This window comes from Anopheles maculipalpis, chromosome 2RL, assembly GCF_943734695.1.
Source record: "Anopheles maculipalpis chromosome 2RL, idAnoMacuDA_375_x, whole genome shotgun sequence".
Lineage (NCBI taxonomy): Eukaryota > Metazoa > Arthropoda > Insecta > Diptera > Culicidae > Anopheles > Anopheles maculipalpis.
The window spans coordinates 43,803,385-43,828,257 of NC_064871.1; the positions used below are offsets into that span (position 1 = coordinate 43,803,385).

General features: G+C 42.2%; 1 protein-coding gene across 1 annotated transcript in view; it reads left to right on the top strand.

Moving 5' to 3' along the window:
• The window catches only part of LOC126556921 (nephrin-like), a 75,696-nt gene that overhangs the window by 42,777 nt on the left and 8,046 nt on the right, over nucleotides 1–24,873 (top strand). Inside the window, exons 3-10 of the mRNA XM_050212480.1 lie at nucleotides 4,077–4,223; nucleotides 10,761–10,822; nucleotides 11,118–11,362; nucleotides 14,828–14,900; nucleotides 22,441–22,592; nucleotides 23,166–23,316; nucleotides 23,582–23,712; nucleotides 24,132–24,285. Of these exons, the coding sequence (XP_050068437.1) occupies nucleotides 4,077–4,223; nucleotides 10,761–10,822; nucleotides 11,118–11,362; nucleotides 14,828–14,900; nucleotides 22,441–22,592; nucleotides 23,166–23,316; nucleotides 23,582–23,712; nucleotides 24,132–24,285 (1,115 nt within the window). The remainder of the gene's footprint in view (nucleotides 1–4,076; nucleotides 4,224–10,760; nucleotides 10,823–11,117; nucleotides 11,363–14,827; nucleotides 14,901–22,440; nucleotides 22,593–23,165; nucleotides 23,317–23,581; nucleotides 23,713–24,131; nucleotides 24,286–24,873) is intronic.

Here is a 24,873-nt window from a genome sequence, read left to right on the forward strand (position 1 = left end):
GGTATATTTCATCGTAAGCCACCTGGGCAAAGAAGAACGGTATCTGTTGTCGGTTTTCTTATCCTAGAAAACACCCGCATGCATGGCAAAAGTCAATCGAATAGGTGAAAAGTCATATTCTAGCCTATCTTACCAGAGGAAGTCAATTTGATCTGAGCGCTCTATGTGTCGTCCTGTAACCGCTGCTTCTACGTAAACACAAGAAAAACCGGCTCAGGAAGTGATAAAAAGTCCCAAATCAAACAAACTTGAAGCGAATCGACAAGTACGGGCGACGAAAGGTCCCCTGTTTGCGGAGCAAATACCGTGCCCGATGAATATTCTGTTTGATCGTTTCATCGTTTTTACTCCTACTCGTCACAGACCTTCCGAACCCTAAATGCTTTAGCTTGCCGCACAAGCATACACAGTAGGTTATCAACTCTCGCAAGCCCCAAGAGTTTTGTAAGCATGAGGTGATGTATATTTAGAAATATGAGTTTGCCTAAGGGGTCTTATCGAACACCCACTTTTACTATCGGGAACTTACTAGAGCCTCGCATTTGGAGATGTGGAAGACACAGAAGAAGCTAAAATTGCATACTTTGGCAAAATTCTTATTACACCTTAGCATGAATCATTTCCCAGCGGCTATGGTTTCTAATTATCTGGGCGATGAGATTGCAAGATATTTTAATACGAAACTTAATTACAACAAACCCTGAACAAGTCGTAAACAGCTAGTGCGGGTTCACGTTAAAAGCATCAACTCCCTACGCAGAATGGATGATTTCCCACAACGTTTTAACATTTACCATCGTCTCATATAGAAACAGCTTCCCTAGCTAATGCCAGTAGCTTAATGCAACTATAGCGAAGAGTTAAATTTTGGTAGCTAATGGTATCGATGACGTTTTCAAAAGGCAAACACCAAACCACTCCTAGTGACACGTGGTATTTGATGAATTCGTTACCTTTCACACGCTTCTACAGTGGTTATTTCATTCCTCCTGCGATACCAAAGAGGATTAACCCACTGATCTAAAATCAGTTCCCGGCACGTATACGATCATGCCACACCCGTAACCAAACTCCAAATGTGTCGCGATCGAGGTTGATTGAAAGGAAAGACTACAAAAACGAACAATAAAAATCTCTTTAAAAAAGACCTCCCCCATTTATGCAGCTACCTCGACGTACATACCCTTAGAACGATGCGCATATGGATGCATGCATAAGCACCGGACATTATCGGAACGGAAGCCAAACCTCTAGCTCTCTCTTGCTCTGTAGGGAGTATTGTGTTGGCCTCGTTTCGGTCTCATCTCGTGTGTTGTGATGGCATTGTATGACATCTGTTTTAATCGGATTACCGGCTTTTGGCATTTTTCTAATGCTTTTTGGACTTCATTTTTCTGTCCCAGCACTCCCAAAGCTCTGCTTCTAGCCGCCAGGTGTGATGATGTCATCCGAACTGATTTGTCGCTCCGCCGGCCGATTAAACAAAATCATTTTGGTAGCTGAGCTGAAAAAGCTGATGGTTTAATGTTACGTGTCCACACAGACGGACCAGTTTTGATGGTTTTTAATGCTGAAAAGTTAGATCCGACGGTTTTTTTCTTTTATGAAATCTATCAATTTTGATGGATGTTTGTCTCGTTTGTGCCCTGAACCCTAGCTTCCGTTAAACCTGATTGAAAGGATTTATTTATTTGTTTATTCTTTTTTGCTTCAAAGGATTGGACTCTTTGTCCTATTTCACACCCGCATATTTAATCCTCTCGATCGATGGAATAGTTCACAGACACATTTAATGTTTGAAAATTCAATGTTCATCCCATGGGAAACTGACTGACTATATACAATTACAGAGATTTTAAGCCTTCTGGTATCTTGCGTCTCTTAAATTAAATGGGAAAATAAAAGCTGCTTCCGCTTCCTGCTAAGCGTAGAAGTAAACGTTTCTGTTCCTCACACACAAGGTTTTATCCACTTTAAGTCTTTTATGCCTAACCATGAAATCGTCCATCCATCACTACCGACACCTCATTCAAACAAAGGCAAACTGCACAGTACGGCACGATTTATCGATTGATTTCCATTAGTAAATTACCCTCCCGGCTGTGAGAGTGTCCATTAAGAGCTTAAATTAAAATCATCTCATTACGGAAATTATATAATTGCTTCTTCTAGCTATTGGTCGGTGTCTGCTTGCGCATTAGGTACAGACAATGCTCGATTCTTGACGTATTTCCACGCGCTAGACAGCGTACTGTCGTTCCTTCCAGGCCAAGCTCGTTAGCCTCGTGTGCTCCTGTGTCCGCTCTTATCATGCCCACAAAGCACCGTCCGCACCGTATCTCTTCCAACAACCACCCTGCGAATGTTTATGCTGCCAGGTGAATGATATTTGTAAACTTCCCTCATCAATCGATCACACCGCAACCCTTTGCTACACACGGCTCGCCCGCCTCATGCATCCTGTGTACCAGAGCGACTGTGTACATAAGCCCCGAAAGACAAACAGTGGGCGAAAGAATTGATGAAGAGCGGCATGCATACGAACATAAACATGGCAGTGGAACGAATGTCTGGTAGCAACAACTAGGCTTGATACATGCGTTTAACGTGCCCGGTGTATGCAATGGTCATTACAGCGCTACTGGAACAATGCCGGCACTGCCGGAAATTATTGTTTTCCATCGTCGATTTACCTTTCTTTCTGGTTCAAAATCGTGCTATAGACTAAAACAGTACATTCCAGAGTCTTTAAGGAGAGAAAAAAGTGAGATTATTTTGACTGAAAAACAAACAAGATCGTCGGGTGATGATCGAATGTTTTGAGATGTTGGAGCTAAGGAAATTTTCTAAATCGATCCTATCAACTAATGTTGTATCATTAAACCACCTTTATTTAAGCAAAAAAAATGCAATTCTAGAGGTTCTTCGTAACGGCCACTCAAGCAAACTCTCTTAATTCACCGATAATCTAATCTCATCCACTACTCCAGTAGTGGATCGCGATGCTAATTTTACCTTTATTAGTAGACTCTTGCAGAAACTTTATTTGAACTGGTTGGAATGGGATAAGATATAATTTTTATTACGATATTCACCAAGAGAACATAAAATCCACCGTTATCCAACAGAAAGCCAACTGTTACGAAACAGCAGTCACTAACATATCAAATCTTCCAAGCAAATAACCACCAGCTTGACTTATTTTGTGAATCTCACTTCAGCACTATCACCACTAGTGAACGACCTCCGGGTGAACAAATCTCACCAATGAAGTAGTTGATCCGCTCCTTGAACCTCCGAAACCCACGTCATCCCCCATTCACGGTCATCTTCAAAGTACACCTTCAAGAACTATGCCCAAGTTCGTTACCCTCCCTATCCATGGCTTATCTTATCGTACTGGGAAGGCCTGAATAAGGAAGTCAGCGAGGAGACCAAAAAACGCACATTTCTTTTACGACACACACCACGCACCAGGATCTCGGTAACCCATCACCGTACCTAATGGACCACATCCCCGAACGGCATTCGTTTCATACACTTCGGGGATGAGGCGAGGTTTTTCGAGAACCCCTTAGAACTTTCCGCATCGAGGAGGTTTGCCAAGTGTGTCACTTTCATTAGCTGGCAGCGTCTCGGAAAATTACCCTTCGCTATCAATTCCTGCTGTTTACGTAAGTGATCAACACTTGGATTTTATTGGACTGCGGTCCACTGCTCTTCCACCGGCAGCGTCGCAGACAGCTCTTAACCGCAGACCCCGACAATATCCGTTCGCTGTCAAACACGGTACGTGGTTCTGTTCGCTCGTTCGCAGTTCAACACGTTTCGACAGCTTATTTCCTCGGCCCAGTTATTTGCCATCGGAACACGTGAACGAATGGAGCAAATCGAAGTCAGCTCGCGTCCGCACGTACACGTACGGGGAACTCGTCCTTTTGGGCGGCCTACTGCTTGGGTTGTCTTTGCCACCACTATGGTAGCAACGTAGCAGCAACCGAGAACTTCATCGCAGCTGGGAATTCATTCGTTTCACTCAAAGTGTCCATTTTTCTTTCCGCCTTTCTTACTTTCAGCTTCGATGCACGGGGTAAGAGCCTTCAGCAAGCCATTCACTGGTCGGATGAGGCGGTGCTTAAATCTAAGGCGTACTTCTACTACGACACCAGCCCACCCGCCCTACGGATCAAGGGCGTCAAGCAGGAAGATGCCGGCCTGTACAGGTATGTGTGTATGTCTCTGATAGTTTCTGTATTTTGCCGTACCTTCCGTTTCCTTCCAGCTGTTCTCATGGGTTTTAGTGTAGGGAAGCGAGTGTCGAAAAAACATACAAAGCGCTCAGCTGCTTGAAGCAAACGGTTCGCACACACCTATCTCGGTAGCCAGCATCGCAACGTCCATAATCCTGACAAAGTGCACACTCGGCACGTGAGAGCGTTGCGAATTGAGTACTTTTTCCTCTTGCTTGAGACCACACGGTTTTGGGAAGAAAAATCTGACGAAAAAAGTTCATCCGCACATTGCTTCATCGTCAATCCCTGCCGGGAGTATCAGCTTCTTCAGCATAAAAAGGAATATGGTAACAGCAGCAGCATTATCATCATTCCCTGGCCGGGAGATCGTTTTGCAGCAAGGAATGTAGCCATTTTGGCGCAATCGAAACGAAATTTATCAAAACCATAAAATAAGCCATAATATCAATCAAGTACAAATCGATGATGAGAACAAAAAAATACAGGAATACTCCCATGTGAATCTGCCAAGGTAGCAGATTTTCATCAGGTAAAATTTTTACTCCAAACAAACCGAGCTGGTTCTTCACGCAGATGTGGTGAATTTTCAACCAAACCTTGAGTGAAGTTTGCGAAGGGAAGATGGGATTATTTTTACAAATAATTCAAGCTATACACTTTTTTTCGTTTATTTAAAGAGGCTTTGAGTCTCAGAGATTACATTCGCCTCTCTACTGTATACAAAAAGGATGTTTTAATCTAATACAAAACTATAGTATGTGTGGCTTAAATATTATGCAAAACTATTGCCTATAAAACTATGGAAACTATTATGGCATGTGGTATCGGATAAGTTTAGACTATTGCTTAAATTTCTTTGTATAAATAACTGATGCGTAAAAAGCTAATGAGGCGGTTCTGCTGGAGTTTGTCGGGATAGGATTGTCGTTAAATTAGTTTCTAGTTGGCAGGGGGCTCGGTGTGTCGTGTATCCATGGCAATCGGTGAGGATGTGGCGGACAGTGATGTCAACACCACAATCTATAAACTGACGAGCTATGGAACTCTTTAATTGACGTGTAAGGATGATCTTAAATTTAACTAAACCGATCAATTGTAGATAATAAAACTTCAGTACATCAACTGCCAAAAATGTAGCACAGCAGCGCTGCGATTCTTGGAAAATAACAAACAACCAAACTATCATTTCACATGGAACAGAGTTGTGACCATCGTCAAATCCTATTTCCATCCTTAAAAAACAAAGGCAGCAATAATTATTTAAAGCAAAACATTGCCATCCGCTTTTGCCGGCGCAAAATCTGATACCGAATGCTATCGTTGGGCAAAATTGCCCAAAAAGGTAAACTGTTTATTTTACACCAAATGACTACTGTGGCCATATCTGACGCCGTTTGCTCTACTCGATCTCTCGTTTCGTATGGTTACGGTTTTGCGGGTGCTTCAGCACAAGAATCTACCATCGGCGGATAGGATTAACTTGTACTAATATTAAGTTCAAATTGCTTCAAACGATCCTTCCGGTACGGTTTCTCTAAACTGGCGATGGTTGCGCGCTGTTACCTGATGCTCGCCTTGTTTTTTTTTATTTTCCGTTCAACGCATCGTAACCGTTAACTGTCGGCAAACGCAGCAATTGGCAGCGCTGGCAGCATTGCTTGTGCCCTGCAGGGAGATTTCGTTGCCTTAACCCAATCCACTTACCATATTTCGGTGGCTGAAATATTCAGCATACTAGCAAATGTTTACACATCCAAATCAAGAATGCAAAAGCAAGAAGGAAGGGGTTTTTGAAGAAACTGCGGCCTCACAAAAATAGCAAGAAGAAAAGTAAGATTCCGTACAACGATGCGCAATGATAGCATTTCACTTTATGTGCAACATTCTTTGCCTTTTTTTTCGCAACAAACAATCGCTAACCAAATAGCCAGAATCCTTTGTTGCCGGAAGGCACTCGATGAAAGTTTTTTTCTGGATTCCGCAAACTCGGCACTGCAAAATTGACTGCCGAAGCGAAATAAAAAATTTGGTAAGATTTTCCGGCAAAAAAAAAACTAGCAAACGATTGAGTCCAGTTTTGTTTGGTTTGACCGTTCGGTTGCGTATATTTGACCCGGACCCCGGTTAAGCAACTCCCTTCCAATCAACCAACCCACTAAGTTCTGGAACATTGCAATCGAACGAAAACCATCTTGACCTCTTGATCTGCTTCCTTTTCGATTACCAGTGTGACTTGGGCGAGGGAGGTGAGTGAGAATGAAAAAAAACTAAACCTCTTGCCTCGAGCATTCATTTGCCATTTCAATGCCATTTCCAAGCTTTTTGGCTCTTCATTGAAGAGTTTGCTGCTTTTCTCTCATCGCACCAGCCTGCCTTAGGAAACCTTGATGTGCCATAACACTAAACTATGCCGGTACTAACGGTTTGCTGCAAGTTCTAAAGGGGAAGGGAACTGCAAACATAATGTAGTAGGTGGATGCTTCCACTTTAACCCCTATCGGAAGGTGTACGTACGTATGGTGTGTCATGATTATTTTGGGAAAGAATTTTTACACACCTATCTTTGGGAACCTCCACAAGAAGGCTACAAAAATGGTGGCATTTCATAAGATTTTACGAGTTTACGCATTCACGCCCGAATGTTATGCTATCCGCACTACACGGCAATGATGATTTTACGACGTGAAATATTGAAATTTTCACCAAAATCCAATATGCGGATAGGTAGCAAAAATCTCATCACCATGTCTGGGTGCAGCCCTACAGTATGCAGGGTGTGATGTGATAATGCTTTCGATATTTATTTTCCCTTGATTCTTGCCCGTAAGCTTGTTGTCTACCCCAACCAGGAACCGAGGAACAATTCTGTGTAGAAATGTGTGTACGATCTTGTACATTACCTGTCAGAAGATGGTTGTAAACTTTTTCCGACAATTTTGTTTATGCTGGTAAACGCATGACACGAGCACTTTAGCAGTCTTGTTAAGCACAGTACGCTCTGTTCATTGTTAAGGCAACATGATTGGCGTGTCAGTTGAAGTGCTAGCGCTAGCAGTGGTGTACAATGTACGGAACGTAATGTTGGGTTGAGTATTTCAGTAACATTATGCTCACACAAATTGCTCGTTGCAGATCATTGGAAACTGCGTTTCTCTGCGTTAATGTATCTCCAGATTAATATGATTCCCCCGTTTATGCAAATCGTGCCATGTGAGTTTTAAGACTTCATTCTGTTATTGTTGTATTGTTGTAATGTTTTGTTTATTAAGAATTGTCCACCAATGGTTGAACAATATTGTAAGTTCTTAAAACTAATCGTAGGGGTTGGGGGTAGATACGGATTGGAAACATTTATGAATAAGCTGGAAAACGGAGACGTGAACGGAAATATGTAAAGGAAAGGCGAAAATCGAACAGAGCATAATTATTGTTGAAGCAAGGAATGGCACGCAAGAACGGATCACGGGCACCGTACGGCGATTTTCTACAAAGATGAGAGAATCATCACAATTATTAAGGAGTAGGGAAGCAATGAAAGAGACTTAGACACGAGATCGGCATGTCTCAAGAGTTTCCAGACCTAAGTTTCCAGTTCCGAAGCAGTCGTTGGGGTTCAAATGATAGACGCATATTCTAGGATCGACCTAACCGTTGAACACTTGAACACACCGTTGAACGTTGAACACACCGTTAAAAGCACTTTACTTTTAAGTAAGCCGGATCAGAGAATTCGGAAGCTAGGCGCCGGAACAAACCTACACACTTGTTCGCTTTTGGTATGATTATATTCAAGTGATCAGTGAATGAAAGTTTGCAATCCAACCAAACACCCAGATCCTTTACAAGTTGGACAAGGATCAATGCCAAATCAACTACTTTGTAATCGTGAAATTTCGGATCGCGGGATCTACTGAAACTAACCCCTGTGCATTTCGGGACAGATAGGAGTAAGTTGTTTGACAGACACTACATGTAAAAGTTGTAAACAGTCAAAGTAAGAGAATATACGGGAGAACAATTTAACATCTTGAGCATAACAAAGAAACAAATCTTGAGGTAGGACCTCGCGTAAATCGTTAATAAATTAAATAAAAAGACATGGACTTAACACACTTCCTTGCAGTACGCCAGAGTGAGACATAAAGCATGATGAAAAAGTATTGTCAAGTTTGACTTGATATACACGAATTGATAGATAAGAATAAAGCCACGAATGAATGTCGTCCGAGAGTTCAAGTTTTTTTCAATTTTCTAAGGAGAATGCCGTGAGGTAAAAAACGGTCAAATGCCGCTTTGAGGTTCATGATCATTGCTTTGAGAAGAATTGTACATCATTTCCTTCAAAAAAATCTGTTTCTTAATTTAACGATTTACTACTTCCATTTACCGTTTGCAAACTTCCCTCATGGGCAATAATTTCCCCAAAAAATAGTGACCAAATATGTTTTTTCAAATATACAATCTTCTACCCCTACTTTGTCATATATTAGCCCTGCTCGTAATATTTTTTATCATAAAGTACCCTATCATTTGCTTTACCCGATCTGGTTGTACTGTGAACTACCCTAACCATCTGGAACGGATCCTTTCAACAACCACTTTGACCACTTATCAGGTCAGTTTGTGTGTTGTGCATGTCTGTATGCTTTCTACATTTCATTGTCTGCTTTTGAGTTTCTAGTTCGAACCCGGCAAAAACGGTGAATCCCTAACCCAAAGGCTATCCAACAAATCTTCCAGCAACACACTTGTTGTTGTCAAGTGTATGTTTTTCGGAGTTGAATTTCACGTTTTTTTCTTCTCTCGTTGGTGGTCTACAGCTTTAGCAACTTTTCTCCAACTGCTAGCCTGAGCACTGGATTGACATTCGCTTTCGACCGATCCACCACTACGACGAGAGTGTCCTTGTGCGACATTTCCTCTAACTCGTTTTTGACAACCCTACCGAAAACCCCAATTCCCGGATGCAAATAGTCAAATCCAATTTCCTTTGCGAAAGGCTACGAATCAAATCGAAAGTTTGTGACAACAACCGACGGAACCGGCGTATGATTCAAAATTGTGAAGTTAGGAAAAAATAGAGGAATCGAAACAGGTTGACATTTCGAAGCGTCGTGCTACACAAGCCTTATCGTCATCCCTGAACGGTGACTGAATGGCCGATGGGGGTGTGTACTTCTTTGGGGAGGAAAAATGAAAACAGCTGAAACAGAATTGCGAATCGAATGTATTTGATAATATGTATAGAGAAACAAAACAACAGCACACAAAAAAAGTGACTAAAGTTTCACAATAAAATGCAAAAACAGTAAGCTACAAGAAGAAAGATGTGAAAGGATGGCTGTCTGGAACTTTGTCTTTTCGTTTGGCAAATGGAGGACTTTTTTACTGTCCTCGTCTTGTATTCGGTTTAATAGTCCTTAAAAAACCAAACCAAACAACAAAAAAAACATCAAACCTCGAGGCATCGAAATCGAAAGGAAGCGCTCTTAAATTGATCCTAACAAGCCAACCAGAGCAAGAAGCGAGCTGGCCAACGGGAAGGGGAATTCGGGAATGCATTTCGTTGGGCCGTTCGAAAAAGCGATCCCAAAGACCCAGTGCCTTTCGGTCAAGCGAAGGGTTCTCATTTTAAAAGAGGCTAACATCCTAAAAGGGTATATCCCTCGCAGACCGGGAAAGCTGTTCGCTCGAAAACGGATAGATGCTTTTCCTTTTTATTTGCCCTTCGGAACGGGCACAACCACGTCCACGTTGTGTTTGGATTTTTTGGGCTGTTTTTTTTTTTTTGCTTTCTTTTTGCCACAAGAAACACATTACATCACATTGCAAAAGTAATGCGAAGAGCCGGGGCTGGATTGACTGGGAAATGGGACAAAAAATCAAAACGTTCTACTGTTAATGTTTGCAATGAGGAGCACCGAAATGGGAGAATTTGGTGCACAAAAACAAAACAGAAAGTGATATAAATTTTAAATCAATTACAAATATTCGAAGTAAAAAAACGCGTACACATAAAACAGAAACGCAAAAGATCATTCGGCCCAGATTACGTCCTCGTAAAAACGGAACATATTGAAAGTATCGCCAAGCTAAATGGGAGTTAGCGGAACGGATGATTTTGTGTTGCTTTCTTTTAAATCCTCCCCGGGACCATACAACAGACACTAATCCCTGTTGAATTATAGGAAGGGAAAAAAGGGATACACGCTCTGAAAAAAGGATTTTAAGAAACGATCCATGACAAAGCTTTGATGGATTTTGTGTTTCGCAATTTAATATGCGAACTTAAATTTGGAAACAACAAAAAAAAAAAACTATTTACATTTAAATTTATCTTTTCAAAACACACTTAAACATTTAAATACACTCGTCAAAGTTAAACGCAACTTTAGTTAAAGGACAACATCTTAAAATTGTTTCTTGCCTGCTCACTAAATTGTATTTTCTCTTCTCTTCCATTCGCCGGTCATTGGTAAAACAAACACACAACCGACCCCGCTGCAGATGCCGAGTGGATTTCCACAAATCGCCCACGAAAAACTGCCGGATCGATCTGGATGTGCTCGGTAAGTGGTCCGTACGCTGGCTTGATGCCATCATCACCGACACCAACGGACGGGCCGGAAATTGTATTTTCTTTTACTTTTGATATGCGCTTAAAAGAATGGTAAAAGAAAAACAGATCTTGTCACCATCATCCGACACGCATAGCATACATTCAGGGGCTAGGTTGCGTTACGGCGTGCTATCGGCAGGTTATCTTCTTTGCTCCGATTCCCCGACACCGAAGCATTGTGCAGCTTGTGTCAATTTCCATTCTAACGCGCCACGCTTACTACTTCCCATCTCCCTCAACCACAGTACCACCGACGAAGCTTACCATCCTAGACGAGCTGGGGGCGGCCGTACTGAACAACGTGGTCGGCCCGTACCGGGAGAATGCGGACATTAATCTGACCTGCATCTCGAGCGGTGGCCAACCGGCACCGAAGGTAACCTGGTGGCGGGAGCATGCTCTGCTGGACGATTCGTACCTCGTGCTGCCGGACGGTACGGTTAAGAACGTCCTCTACCTGGAGAAGCTTTCACGCCACGATCTACACACGGTAAGTTGCGTCAACTGTGGGCGAGGTGTGTACACCCACACAACAGAAAGTGCGCTTGTTTTTGCTCTGTGAACCATTCTGGGGCGGATAGGTTTTATTCCCGCATTATGCTAATACGATCTGGTGCTATATCGTGCTCGTAGGGTTTTTTGGGTTTTCGTCTTGTACTTTTTGTGGCTGCTAGGTATCTCCGAGCCTGAGAAAACCCTCTTAGGTTCGGTGACTTTAAAAAAACACACACACACAAAGACACATACACACCGAAGACAGACAAACGACATCGGTTCGGTTGCAGAGGGGTTCGTCCTTCACCATGTCCAAGAATGATTGATCATATTTTACGCTACACCCGAGAGCCAAGTTAGGTGAGGATGTCACTAAGTGAATTGTATCAATTTGCAAAATGTTTCTTGCGCCCCTTTTGCTGCGCTTGACGAGTTTCCACCTATATGAAATGAAAAAAAATATCTAAAATTATTCACATAAAAATAGGATGAAATAAAGTCCATAAGAGGATAAAGAGAACTCACCGATACAAAACTTTCAGTGAACTAAAAGTGGCTTATAATACGATGTGTGATGGATAAAGTTAGAATGAAAACCTCTCCCTGTATCGACCAATTTTTCTTTGAATCCTCTTCAATTCAGACACCTTAAAGACTCGTCACAATGCTCGAATTTATTTTCTTAATTCCGTCGCGACAATGGACAAGTAGTAACCTTTGACTCGACGGACCGCATTCACCATTTGCTTCCTCCTCCCTATGGCTTCAAACTTCCCCAGAACACAAACAGTACAAGTATCGATGTCCTGGCTTTACCCAATGACCTTTACAATTGGATTACGAGCAACAGTCCATGGGAGCGTAATGGTTCCGGGCGTTCTATTTGTAGTCTTTGGCAGTTTAAATGACACAACACAACGAACAACTTTGTCGACATAATAACGGTGAGAGGTGTAATAGCCGCACCTGCCGCTAACGCTACTTGTGCTAAAGTTCACGTCTCGTGTCCCGTGTGGATACAATTATTATCCAGGGAGAGCTATCCATTCCACGCCTCCTCCAGCTTCCTGGAGGCGTATTGTTCTAGGGCTTCGATACTATCGAATTTCTGTTCGAGCTGTTGCTGCCAGAGTTCGTTGCAGCCGTAGTGGCTTCAATTAAAGCCAATCTGAAGAGATGTTAAGCCGTTTGTGGCATTGCGGACAAAGGCTGTGGTGCATTTTTTTAGGTCTCTTCCATGAATAAGCTCAACAACAGAACTGTTCGCCCTGTTGGGTTTTTAACAGTCGTTCGCATCGAAGTTGGATTGGTTTGATCATGAAGCACTGGTTTAAGTGCTTCCGCATGTTACGGCAAACCAGTCCTGGGAAATCTAAATTTGACCTCCGTGACGTAAACTATGCTCCTTCGTTTTTTCGGTTAAGTATGGTTGATTGATTAGCTTCCGTCAGAATGATGTAAAACATAAAACGAAGAGGACAGAACCACACACACGCACACCTATCGAGCATCGGTTAAATCAAGCGTAACCGCATTTTTTCGGTTTTCGAGACGGACGAGTATCCTTTAACGACGTGGGTTTTTTCAAGTGTGCCCACATTTGAAATGATGGTGTGGTTTCTTTTTTGCTCGTTGACTTGTTTCCAGGAAGTCGTGTTCCGGGAACTTTACCCAATAGTGTTGCCGGAAGTCTTGAAGACCGTCTTAAGGAGGTGGTGGGACTTTATCGTGTTTATTTTACGCTTACTGCGCACTGTCTGTGTATGTATGTTTGTGTTTCAGTTTTTCCTTTGCATATTATGCACGAAATTCTTCCCTCGTGTCCGGATATCGTGTTATATACTGGAACAGCACTGTGGCGGAAGGTGCGGGCAGGAAACCGATTTATGAACCTCGTAACACTAATAATAACAATCAGAACGATGATGATGATAATGATGACGAGCATAATGATGTTTTTGGTTGGTAAGCATTTTGATTATAATGGTCCAATGGCGATCGATGAATGTAGTGTGTGTCGAAAAGAGAGACCAAAAAGCTATCATCAAATCTCAATCAGTACTATAAACAAAACAAAACCTATTCCCACACACACACACATACACATACAACCACACAGACAAAAGAGAATGAATTTCCGAACGGTAGTTTGGAGAGCCACAAAATCCGGATATGCTGACACTAAAATCCTGTCCATCCTGTCCTCCTGAATGCCATTGTTGTCATTATCATGCATCGAAAAACAATGGCAGAGTAGAAGGTGCTCCCCGAAAAAAAAAACGAAAAACAAGAGGAAAGTATAAAATTCCAACTCACTGACTTCGCATACACAAACACTGGTCTACCTGATCGATCGGGGATTCCGGCGTTGGATTGTGGACACGGAACCACACCACCGGAAGGAACGATAAATCATTCCACCGTGTGCCATTGTTTGCCGGGCGGTAAAGGTAGCGATGGAATTGAAAGATTTGGCTTAATCCTTGCGATTGAATCGTTGAATAAAATGCAGCTGGTGTTATCGATGCATCGTAGGTATTGTCTAACCGGAAGGTTAAGGAAACGATGGGAAAATTGGCGGTAGGTAGGAAGCAACAAACAATCGGACATTAATCACCGTTTTGTGTTGGTAAAACGTGACGCTCACTGATCATAACAAGTTTCAGAAAAGACAAATAATCAAAATTGAGTTCAATCAAAAAAGTTAGCAAAACAATTGCTTTTGTTGTTGTCATTTTTACAATTTTGCATTACTGAACCGTCCAATGGTTAAATCAAATCCTTCACTCGACCTTATCAAAGAAGTTCCAATTTTTGGCACAACTTTCATGCTTCATTTTCGATTCCTTCGGCTTTATTTTCACTGAAAAAATAATTGGCTGAGTCAGCAGGAAACGGAACTTTTGGCGAAAAGCGCTTCGCAACGATCAATAATCACCAGCTCGATCATGAAGCACGGTACGCGATTTGAACTTTCGCCGGACACTAATCAATCAAGTTTTGTGTTCCAGTTGATTTCGACTGAGTAAACTCACCCAATGCTCCGGTGTCGGACGTTCGTTCACCCGTAACCGTCATTACAGATTTTAAGTTTGTTGTTTATCGCAAAAGCGAACGCGTTACCAGGCGCCTCCATCGTCTCAAGAGTGTGGTTGGGCGATCGCTGTTTAATTACACACCAAACCAAATCGGTAATCAAGGGACGGACTAAGCATACCAGTACAGCATTCTATAATGTGAATCTTTTTACGCCAAACATGGCCCCTTTTGGGGGTCATTGGGGGAAAAACCCACCATTCCCAGTAGCGCTGAAGCGTCTCATCGCCTTTGCTCGGGGATAAAAAACGAGAATTGCACGGTTGGTGGGGACGTGTTCCGAAAACGGCAAAGTTTTAATTATGAACAAATGTTTATCGTAACTCCCTCCTATCATTCTCTTTCGCTCTCTTTCCATTCGCAGGTTTATACGTGCCAAACAAGCAACGGTCACGTCGTGCCACCACTTTCCAGTGCCGTCAAGTTGGACATGAAGCGTAAGTATATGACGTAAAATGTGAAATAACTGCGAGCGTTACGCGGCAGCGAATCAGTGCTCTCGGGTTGTCCGGTTGCTGGCACTTCCCTACCGGTCTGCAGTTGGCAAACTTTTCCAATCATTAGCGCTCGTATTAGAACGTTTGCAAGCAAGGAAGGCATTTTCCAGTTCGCAACACCATCGAAACTAACTCCGAATTATTAAACTACATTTTCCACCCGAACACCCGGTTCCACTTCCCGCCAAAAAATATCCGATTGTTTGCAATTGTTGTGCGCCTCTCTCTTTCTATCTCTCTCTCTCTCTCTCTCTCTCTCTCTCTCTCTCTACCGTTTTTTCTCTGTGACCAAACGCTCCAGAGACACGATGAGAAAGTTTTCCATTTCTCCATTGGCAAAAAGCTTTACTAAGCAAAAAGAAAACGAAAAAGAAACACCATTCTTCCATGTAGAGCAAGTTTTAATAGAAGCGCGATGCTATTGCTGAGGGCAATCTAACTGCCCTCCTGTTGGTGTGCTAGGAAAGGGTGCTTAGAATGTGTTAATTAAAATTAATACATTTTCCAATAATCATTCACGGAGCATAGATGTCGGTACGGTCAATGCAAAGCATCATTGATTATAATTGAAGTTATTATCGGATTGAATATGTAGAAATGATACACATCCTTTAAATGACATTGACAGTGTTGGTTCCGTTTTATGTTATTTTTTCTGGTTTGATGTTTTTAAGTCGATTAATACATCTTGACATTCTTTAAATATTTTGTTCATTAGTAATCTATTTTTTTGTATGAAGCCCGTAGTTTTTCTGCAGCATGTGATCAGGAAAAACGGTGACCCGGTGGTGTTGGCGTCGGTCTTGAAACGGCAGGACCGGGATTTTAATCTCATCCGGACCGTACCCCCGTAGTGAGGTATCCAACTAAGTGGTATCGGGAAGTATAGTAAGCCATTCGATGGTCGGCGTGACCTTAGAGGTCGTTAAGCCAAGAGGAAGATGATCAAGAAAATTCAAAGATATATTATCCACGATTTACGATCATAGATAGATTATAACAATTGTGATACGGCGTGCGTATTTTTTATTTTTTTAGAGGTAGCAAAAAATTCTTGTGCATTTTTGTTGTTGTTAAAAATGAGCCTACGTGGGCTGCTACATATATTTCTGGCCTAAGCCACTTTTATTCGAAAGTTTAACATTTTGGAGCATAATCACACCCACAACGTTTTGACTTACGACCATCATATGTGATGTTTACATCGACTTGAACAAATCAGCTTCGCCAAAAAAAATGGAATTGACCCATGAACATTTTTGTGCGATCATTTTTCACAACTTTCGACGTGGACTATCAAGACACGACTGCTTTGGTGAACTCAAATTTTTGTATGGACATGAAGCACTATCCTATATCACTGTTGTAACTGGTGAAATGAATTTAATCGTCGACCCAAAACAGGCGTTGTGCCTGAGAATATTGATGTCTTTCGAGATCTAATTGTACAAGATCGTCATGTGACAATCCGTGAGATAGAGGCATCTTCGGGCATATCTTCCACCAGCTTAAACATAATTTTGCACAAACACCTGGCCGTAAAAAAAATTGTTGTCGTTGGATCCCGCGCATGTTGACAATCGCTCAAACATTGGGCTTGTGTCGATTGTTCCATGAACATTTTGAAAAAATACGATCATGTTGCTTCAAAAGATGTTTAAAAGATCGTCACAGGAATCATAGATCTATGCGTATGAGCCCGAAAAAAAAACAACAATCGACCGCTTAGGTCTTCAACCTCGAGCCAAATCCAACGAAAGTTATCCGTGGAAGAAGCACTTCGAAGCAAATGGTCGTCAGTTTCTTCAGCAAAACTGGTCCAGTGGCGACAGTTCCGCTTGAAGAACGTAGGACGATCAATTCTAAATGGTACACCACAATTTGTTTGCCAAAAGTCTTCTGATAAATTTGGAAAACGAACAACAGAAGACGGATCTTTCTTCACCATGCGCGATGCGAGCTCTCACATATTGACTCAACCCATTGCTTATTTGGCCGGCCAAAACGTCGAATTGATGCGTCATCCACACTATAGCCCTGACTCGGCATCCAATAACTTCTATTCATTCGCGCAAATCAAGAAAAAAAAATGGTGGTCAACGATTTTTGTCCCCAGAAGTCCCCTGTTGAAGCTTACAAAAACCAAGTTTTGGAGGTATCTCAATCAAAGTGGAAATAGTGCTTCGACAATTGGTTTGATCGCATGCAACAGTTTATTAATCGTGCTGGAGAATACTTTGAAAAATAATAAAACACTGATTGATGATAAATATTTGCATTTTCATCATTACGAATGGATAAACGGATTTGAAGCTGTCCAAAGAAAGTTCACACGTTTCGCGATTCGTAAGCTAGGATGGGCTGATAGCTCATCTCTCCCATCATACACTGAACGTTGTCAACTGTTAGGCCTCGAGTCTCTGGAACATCGACGGTATTTGCATCAAGCCACATTCATAAAATTACTTCTTTTAGGAACTATCGACGATCCCTATTTATTAGGAGAACTTAGATTTAATGTCCCCAGACTATCCGCCAGACATTACCTAATGTTACTTGTTACGCGCTCGCGCACGGAGTATGGAGATAATGCTCCCCTAAAATCCATGATACTCCCATTCAAAACGCATTCGCACATGTTTGACTTTAATATGCCTTTTTCCACGTTTAAAAATCTGTTACGCATCCGTCTTACTACGAACTAATTATCTGTACATGACATATGTTTTAATTTATGAGTCTTGTAAAACTGTAATCCTCCGGCTTCGTTAACCCGCAAACGGCGGATGATCAATAAACGATAATAATAATAACTAGGCCAGAAATATACATATATAGCAGCCAACCTAATTAAAATTTGAAACGAAAGATAATGGTAAAGAAAGTTCTAGTAGTGTATACGTAAACTACTGGTTGTGGTTTCCATAGCCTGCATCACAATGCTCCAAGCACTAGATACCCTAGCGCACAGAGCAAACTTGTGCTCCAGAGTCTCTGGCTGGGAGCAGAATGAGCAGGCTGAAGGAGCCCGATTCATCCTGTCGAGCAGCAGTCCGTATGGCACCTTGTTGTGCACTAGCGTTGGTCGGATGAAAGTCTGTAGCTGGTCTTTCCAGATTTTCCAGATCGTTTCGAGACGTTTTTCCAGATCAATCGCCAACACGTGGTGACTCCATAGTCACTTTGGACTCTGGAAGTCTGTCGATCATCATTTGCCGCAAACTTTTGGTTGAGACTGTAGGTACTGTTAACCGCAAACTAAGATAAAATTTATTCATATTTAATTTCATATCAAATTTAGAATTTTTGTTACGTCTTTGCACGCAGGGATTTATACTTATTTGCGTCAAAAACAAAAAAGATAGCTATTAAAAAGCCATAGATGAACTGCTGTACCGATCCCCCATACCAAGCATTCTTAAACACGTCTAACGATTCAGTGTGTCCGACTAACCTACCAATTAATCACAAATACGAGCAGGTTACGCGTCTTGAATCCATGACATTCGTGCACCAAAAATTACCCTCGTTTTACTGGATGCGAAATGAATCTCCGAAGTTGCTCGTGTCCAAACATGATTCGCAGCACAAGCCATCGTTAAATAGATTTCCGACTATTTCTTTTGTTTTTTTTTGTTTTACGAATTTCACTGCAAATCAACAAGATCTTGCACCAACCAGTACACAAGACTCATACACATCCGGTCAGCGAAACGTGCACGAAACGAATCAATCTCGCAGGCAACGAGAGAACAAAAAAAAAGAAAAAGTGATTCCAAGCGGCATTCCGAACATCCGGATTAGGTGAAATCAACACGATCGACGTTTTGAGGTGCGCTGTTTCGTTTCCTTCCCGCTGTTTTGACACGATAGCAGCAAAGCGATAGCTGCTGACCCCTTACACTATCGCGAACCATCACTTGCACGTTCCTTTACAGTGGAAATTGAGACGCATAAGGCTTGAAACGACGATGCATCTGAAATGATTCTCAGCATTGGTAGAGGAGTGGAAACCCCCAAAAAAAAAAAAAATAAAGCGTAAAAATCCAAACCGTCTGTTTTCTCCGTTCAACTGATTCGGCGCAAATTGCAAACATATCACGTCACACGATGGTACGGTTTCACCCGGATCTAACGGATGTGTTAGAACGCGTTGTTTGATATTGGGATACTATGAATGGGTTGCAAAGAGTGCTATACGAATGTGTACAAAAAACTGCTATCGAACAGTGCAAGCAGAGCCAACGCACAACAGGATAAGAAAAGCGAACTGCATCCACCGGAGGCGTACAGCTTGCACCACATCCTTGCATCAAAGGTCGTGCTGTTAAGCTTTTCCAGCTCGTCAAATGCGTCACGCAGGATGGCTACGAGCAGAGCAACGCAAAGGTTGGAAGCTGAGAACACGATAATGGTGTACGGTTTTTTTTTTGCCTATTGTTGTTTTGCTTTCCTTGATTGCTGTATCTGTGTGTGCCAGCGTCAAGTGGGAATGGAATGAAAATGTGATTTTCCTATTCCGTTTCAAGTGCATCTACGATTCCTTTGGTATTTTTGCTGCTCCTGGCTGCTTGTCCTGCAAACAGAAAATGCTTCCAAGGACTGTTCACAATGTTTTATGAGCTGTTAACTATCGTCAAGTGGTCTGTACATATGGCGATTGAAATGGAAGTTCATTCACAAGGGTCGAGAATTTGGAAGCATTTGGACGATTCCTTAGATGGATTCCTTAGAAAGTTCTTTAAACATAATAACACGTTTCCTGGATGTTTAGAGTTATCAAACTTCTATAAGATCGATCTGAAAATGTCAAAGTTCTAAGTATCTTTTGACCGATCAAATGAAACAATCCAAATTGTCACAGTTTCACCCAATTCAAATACCGATTTGTCAACATCCCGAATGCTCTGTGATACTACAAACAAAATCAACCCTTTCATCTGCGTGCTTGCGTCGCGTGGATCGCGTGCACAGCAAAACAAACAATCGAATTTCTGAAATATTTTCTAAAACTAGAACTTCACCTAACCCGACGATGGTATGCGGGTTGCAACCCCAACTGCGGAACATCTCCTATTTCCACTTCCTCTAACTTGCATCACGACACAGCGAACGTTCATTCTGTGTTGTGGTGAAGAAAGTGAAACACATTTCAAGCAGAGTGACGTTTCGTGCCATCGTTCGTTGGGATAATGATGTCATTTTACGATATCCGTACAGGCCGTTCGCCCGTTGTGAGGATCCACGATTTTAAACCCCCTAGTGACACTGGGATTTCGATAAAATGCACCCGCGCGATACGATAGCGGTGCCGGATGAATGCGGTTTTTATGGGTAACTCTGCTCTACCTCGTACCAACTCTTTTCCGCCCCATATTAATGGTTGTGGATCGCCGAGAACCGAGCTGCTGGTAGTGATAAAACTGTACCCTGCGGCATGTACTCTGATACATGCAACACGAAGCGGCGCATCATAATTGAATCGTGCATTCTCTGCGGCACGAGAGAGCAAGCCTAGATGCGGTTTTATGGCTTGACGATAGAAGAATTTATGATTGCCGTCTTCACACCCAACGGCAACCAAACCCCAGAAACGTGCCCTTTCTACAGTTTTCGATTATGGCAACGTGATCTCCGGCAATAACTTGCAGGAGCAAAACAGGAAAAGGTGTGGTGTGAGGGGAAAATGGCGATTCGGATGTCATAACTCACCCGTGCTCTAATCTAGAGTCAAAACCTTCAAAGAGCAACCACTTGCTTGTCTCATGCTCGAACATTGGATGTGGATGTGTGGTGCCTGCTGCAAACTGCCACTGCCAGTTACCTAGTTTGCAGAGTAACGTAAACATTCGTAACCCAAACATACAAACAACCTACCAGAAAGTGACACAACCGTTCACCACTCTTCACTATCATCTTAAGATCTCGACTCCAACCGACCTCAGCCGGACCTACGGTGCTGATCTATTTCGATTGCCCACCCCAATTTAGCACAAGCCCTTTTTTGTTGGCTGCGTGTATAGCTTACGTTTCCATTTTCCTGCAAATGGTAGCGATTCATAAGGGATCGATGTTCAAATTTGCGTACCGATTCTACCTAGCAATCTGCTTTTCCGGCATTGGATGTTACGCAGATGGATTTTCTTGTCCCACACAGTCACCCCGGCGAAACGATGTGTTGACGCTGTTCGTACCGGTAAACTCGGCAAACAGAAGAAGTTAAACTAATGAAATATTTATTAGCTTCAAAAAGATGTTTCACGCCCGCAAGCAATACGCGGCTCCGATTCTCCCCGGGGGAGTAGGTGTTATGTGCAATCAAATTCATTTATCTATTAAAATGCTAAACCTTTTAAGAGGCAATATCAGCACTTAACTTGAGCCTAACGAGGAGATGGAGAAACGGACAGATTGATACCTTTTGTCTTTACATCGCACCAGTCAGCCAGTCAATGATTCGACGTGGGCAGAATTAAATGTAAGCGTAATCAAACGAGCTTAATTAATTGCGCTGAATTTTAGTGCTTTAAAAATGTCACTCTGTCACTGTAGAGAATTTTACGCCAGTGTCGTTATGGGTCTTTCATGATCTTTCTTGGGCAATTCATTTGGGGAAGTGGTGTTGTATTTATATGTGTTCTTCATTCCATTTTATTGCTCATTTAACCACTTGAATTGTTAACCTGTTTTTGTACAGTAAACTGATGCTGTTTACGTAAATGAGGTATTTTGGTGTAAAATGGTGTTCTTTCTAACGATTGTAAAGACAAAGCAGCATAAGAACGTGCAACATCGAATTTTTCCAACATCGATTACGTTTCTCACTATCAAAACACACTTTCGCAATGAATGTTAATCAAACCCGATTTGAATCACTTGCCCGGCAATGAAGCATAATTAACTGCGGCATCATTTTTCATCGTTTTCTTCAGCAACATCGCAAAATCGATCCCCAAAAATCGTGACCCTCATTAAGGAGCTTGATAAATTGAACCTCTGTTGGTTCTGGTTCATGTTTTCTTTCGCCCTGTTCTGTTTTGATTTTAACATCCATCTGTTATATGCTACCAAAAATTATCGATCTACCCACTCTGTCAAACCAATCCCAGCGTTCCGAGAGATCTAATCGATCGAGCTCATTGAAGGGAATTTCCCAGAATGTGTGCAGAGTCCTATCTTTCACTCCACTTTCTCGCATCTTCCAACATCCGGATAAAGCCTTTGAAAAACGACCAAACGCCTCAGACACGCTGTTCGTTCCGTGCGTCCAACAAACAGTAGCAAAACCACGCCGTAAAGCACCAAAAAAAAAAAAAACATCACTTCAATCACTGTCAGTTTCGATCCAATTAGTTACAAAACAACGTTCATTTTCCTACGCAACCCCATCGGACGGGCAAACGCAAGCAGGGCGAGTTGCCATTCACCTTTCATTCTAATTCGGTACTTTCTTTCGTTCGGGTCCCATCTTTCTTTCCAGTGCCGCCCCTGTACGTGCGGATGCAGGGCCTACGGGAAACGTTGACGGCAGGCGTCAAGACGCAAGTATCCTGCATCACGGCCGGCAGCCGACCGGCGCTGAGCGTTGTCTGGACGAAAGGATCATCCGTCATCCGTGGCTCATCACAAACGGTACGTTCTCGGAACCAACGGTCCTTCCTGGCATTGGTACTTTTGTGTGTTGTATGCTGCGGGCAAGCTTTGCCCTACATAAGAAACAATGGTCTTTTGTACGTGCAAACGAAGCGAAGTAATTCTTGAAATACTTCTCTTGGGTTTCAAATAGTCTCAGTTCGGTTGCGATGCAAAATCCACTCATTCGACACTTCTCACTTGCTCAGTTGCTATAATATTCCAGAAAGTTTCCATAAAGCATATACATCTAGCTTCATAGCTTTTCCAGGAAAATTTAAATTAATTACTGTAGCTATATTTTCTCTTCGAACAACACACACTCCTATTCCTCCAACCGACTTTCGAGAAACGAAGAGATCGATTAAACATACATACCCACCAACACCGACCGAAAGTTTGTGTTCTAGGTGAAAAACTTGTTTTCCAGTTTCGCTGTGTCCTTGGTCGCGTGAACTGAGATCATCTTGGCCCGGCTGTTTCAAGCGCGTCGACGTTTAGATTACCATGATACCGTGCCGTAGAGTGCGCTCCATTAACCCGTATTTCTTCTCTCCTCTTCACCCGCTCCAGACGTCCAACGACGGAAATGTCTCCGTATCGGAGCTGGTGTTCGTGCCCGGTCCGGAGGATAATGAAAAATCAATTACATGCTCAATTAGCTACAGCGAAGACGACGGGAAAACGGTACAGCTCAAGGATACCCACGTGCTGAACGTTAAACGTAAGTATACCGTGCGCGTTCTTGTACACTGGATGACATTTGCAGCGTCATCTCGCCTGGCGTTGGGAGTGTGCTAAGCGTAAATTAGTCAAATTCACCTGCATCAATTTGGCGTCCACTGCCATCCGTGCTCGGTTCCTTCCAGAAGTCAGAAAGCTCCCGGACAAATGATCATCTTTGCTACACACGGACACTTCATAAAGAACCGTTTGTCTGGCTCTTTCTAACACTTCCACTTTCTCGCTCTATTGCTTCGAATTTACAGACGTTCCGGTGATATCGTTAGCGCTCGGTGCTCCGCTAAACTCCCAGAACCTGATGGAGGGTTCGGATGTGTACCTCGAGTGCGACATCAAGGCCAACCCACCGGTGAAGAAAATCGAATGGTTTCACAATGTAAGTACTGCTCGCCTGAAATGTCACCGACATGGTTCAAAAATGGCAATATTAAATGATTCTACTTGACAATACGGCAACGTGCCTTTGCTTTTATTTTTTTGTAAGCAGTTTAAATTATTATTAAATTTGTGAATAATTGCACTCACAAAAGATTGGGCGAATAATTTATATAGTTTAATTGTAATAAAAGGATTATCAGAAATTCTACATGAATCCCAATAAAATATACTTTACTGTCTTCATTTGTGGCTTCATTCATTAATATGTAACGACTAAATTTCGAACGATGAAAGTCAATGTAAGACAATAAATACAAAGCTTAAAACATATTGTTACATTCATATAAAATATGAATTACTCATAACCAGATATTGCCATCATTTTCATATTTTTTTTTCCATTTTGTTTACCTACAGAACAAGCTTCTTCAGTCTGCCCGCGGTATCATCGTTTCCAATCAGACGCTCGTCCTGCAGAGCATCACGAAGTCAACCCATGGCGAATACATGTGCCGTGCATCGAACAGCGAAGGCACCGTCAACAGTAATCAGCTTTATTTGGATATCAAATGTAATTAATTATTTTTCACTGCAATCGTAATACGCTGTTCCATCAGATATCACACTGTTTTACGTTTTTTTTGCGTTTTACCACCAAAGATTGCTTAATTTGCTTCAATGGATTTTTTGTCTTCCACAACGCAATATGTTTTAATGCGAAACGAACAGTTCCAATGGCAACACCGGACCAAATATTCCATGTCCGGCTTTATTTGCAACATCTTCATGCGCACGGATGCATCTGCATACGGAAAAAGTGCAATGTTGCAGGGTGTGTGTGTGTTTTTTTTTTGTAGCACCGCTACGAAAACATGACAACCCATCATTGATTCATTGTCAGCAGAGAACACATTTTATCGGAGATAGCTTTTTTTTTTTTGGGATGCTTCTTTTTGTTTTTGCTTGCCACTGAAGGTATTAATGAACAACGGAAATTAATGCTCGATTGTGTTTCGTATCGCGTCTATTCTCGACCCGATACATGATTTTTTGGAAACTCTGAAGCGGATGGGCTTTCTTGTTCGTTCATAAATAATCTGCCTACAGGCAATACATAAATCTATGCTTTTATAATTTACCCCGGGAAAATTTACGGCGA